General features: G+C 39.1%; 1 protein-coding gene across 1 annotated transcript; it reads left to right on the forward strand.

Annotated features, from left to right (window-relative positions):
* Positions 1-73: 73 nt before the first annotated feature.
* Positions 74-1,858, forward strand: LOC116380249 (cyclin-dependent kinase 15-like; the record flags this gene model as incomplete). Its single annotated transcript, XM_031842193.1, has 6 exons — positions 74-168; positions 589-668; positions 806-900; positions 983-1,045; positions 1,414-1,537; positions 1,701-1,858. Coding segments are annotated over 6 exons (615 nt in total), but the record flags the coding sequence as incomplete, so codon positions are not given.
* Positions 1,859-2,174: the final 316 nt, after the last annotated feature.

The following is a 2,174-nucleotide window of genomic DNA, read 5'->3' on the forward strand; positions in this document are numbered from 1 at the left end:
ATTATATATATATATATATATATATATATATATACTGTATGTATATAAATATACATGTGTGTCCTCTGATCAGAAACCAGGTCTTGAGTTCGGTGCGGCTCATTCTTACGTCAGTCTGGAGAAACTTGGTGAAGGAGCGTACGCCTCCGTCTACAAAGGAGTCAGCAGGTCAGTCTCTGTGTGTACTTATACACAAAACAAAGTACTCTGGTTTGTGTGTACTTATACGCAAAACAAAGTACTCTGGTTTGTATAAATTTAGAGGAATCATTTACTGCAGAGTTCTATATTTAAAGTAAAACTATTACCAGCTACTTGTACTCAAAGTATCACAGGTAAAAGTATTTTATCTTTAATGTAAAATATATAAAGTAACTAGTAATCATATCTGTGCAGTAAAAAGTACAACATTGTACTTGTTTGGTTTATGTTTTGAAGTTTTCTTCAGTCTCTTTAATCCAGTGAAAGTTTTTTTGAACATCCACGAGAGCTCAGATCATTCAGCGTACTTTTACTACTGAATACTACACCAGAAGTACTTGTACTACTGTACTTTCACTATATTGAGTGTAAACGTTGCTTGTTGAGGATCAACGGACAGCTGGTGGCTCTGAAGGAGATTCATATCAAGACGGAGGAAGGAGTCCCATTCACTGCTATCAGAGAGGGTAACACACACACTCACACACACACCTTCACTTCCAATCTTATTTTTTTATATATTGTATTAGTAAACTACTTATAGTGGTGTGTGTGTGTGTGTGTGTGTGTGTGTGTGTGTGTGTGTGTGTTTGTGTGTGCGCAGCGTCTCTCCTCAAAGGTCTGAAACACGCCAACATCGTCGTCCTCCATGACATCATCCACACCGGAGAGTCTCTGATGCTCGTCTTTGAATACGTGGTGAGAAATAATATAATATGATCTAGTGTTATTGAGTAATAAGCATCAAAGTGTAGTGATGTTTCTTCTTCTGGTGTTGCAGCAGACCGACCTGGCACAGTACTTGAGCCAACATCCTGGAGGACTTCACTCCCACAATGTTCGGGTAACAAACCAGTTTTTCATGTGTTGAAGCTGCATTCTCTCTGGTGTCTCTCTACTCCTCTGGTTGTATAGAAGTCTATGAGAAAATGACTCTACTTCTCTCTTGATTTATTACCTCAGTAAACATTGTAAACATGAGTTTATGGTCTCAATCTCTAGTTTCAAGTCTTCTTCAATACAGCATGATGTTCATTTCGTACATTATGGTCCATTTAGAGTCACACAGACCATAAAGCAGGGGATGCTTTAGGGCGGGGCTACACGGTGATTGACAGGTCTCTGTTTTAGTAACTGTACTCCTGTTTCTGGCAGTTTTTAAAGGTTTCTAAGGTGGTCCTCATGTTGTTGTTGTTGTTGTTGTTGTTGTAGCTCTTTATGTTCCAGTTGCTACGAGCTCTCTGCTTCATCCACAGCCGGAGGATCCTCCACCGAGACCTGAAGCCTCACAACCTGCTCATCAGCTACCTGGGAGAACTCAAGATGGCCGACTTTGGTTAGGACGACACTGTCACTTTAAGATGCATTAAAACGACACTGTCGCTTTAAGATGCGTTAAAACGACACTGTCGCTTTATGATGCATTAAAAACTTGATTCAGATTGAGTTATAGCTCATCTCTCCATTGGTACTGACTGGATCTGTTGGTTCTGGTTCAGGTCTGGCCCGGTCTAAGTCCGTCCCCTGTCAGACCTTCTCCTCTGATGTCGTGACGCTGTGGTACCGCCCCCCCGACATCCTGCTGGGATCCACAGATTACTCCACCGCTCTGGACATCTGGTCAGTCCAGTTTTTAAATAAAGTTTCCTGGTTTTGAATCAGGAGTTTTAAATAAAGTTGTGTGTTTGAATGTGTTCAAATAAAGTTGTTTGAATGTGTTTTAAATAAAGTTGTGTGTGTTTGAATGTGTTTTGAATAACGTGTTTGAATGTGTTTTGAATAAAGTTGTGTTTGAATGTGTTTTGAATCAAGTTGTGTGTTTGAATGTGTTTGAATCAAGTTGTGTTTGAATATGTTTGAATAAAGTTGTTTGTTTGAATGTGTTTAAATAAAGTTGTGTGTGTTTGAATGTGTTTTAAATAAAGTTGTGTGTTTGAATGTGTTTAAATAAAGTAGTGTGTGTTTGAATGTGT

The sequence above is a fragment of the Anarrhichthys ocellatus genome, unplaced genomic scaffold (genome assembly GCF_004355925.1).
Source record: "Anarrhichthys ocellatus isolate YVR2014 unplaced genomic scaffold, GSC_Weel_1.0 scaffold6576, whole genome shotgun sequence".
NCBI lineage: Eukaryota > Metazoa > Chordata > Actinopteri > Perciformes > Anarhichadidae > Anarrhichthys > Anarrhichthys ocellatus.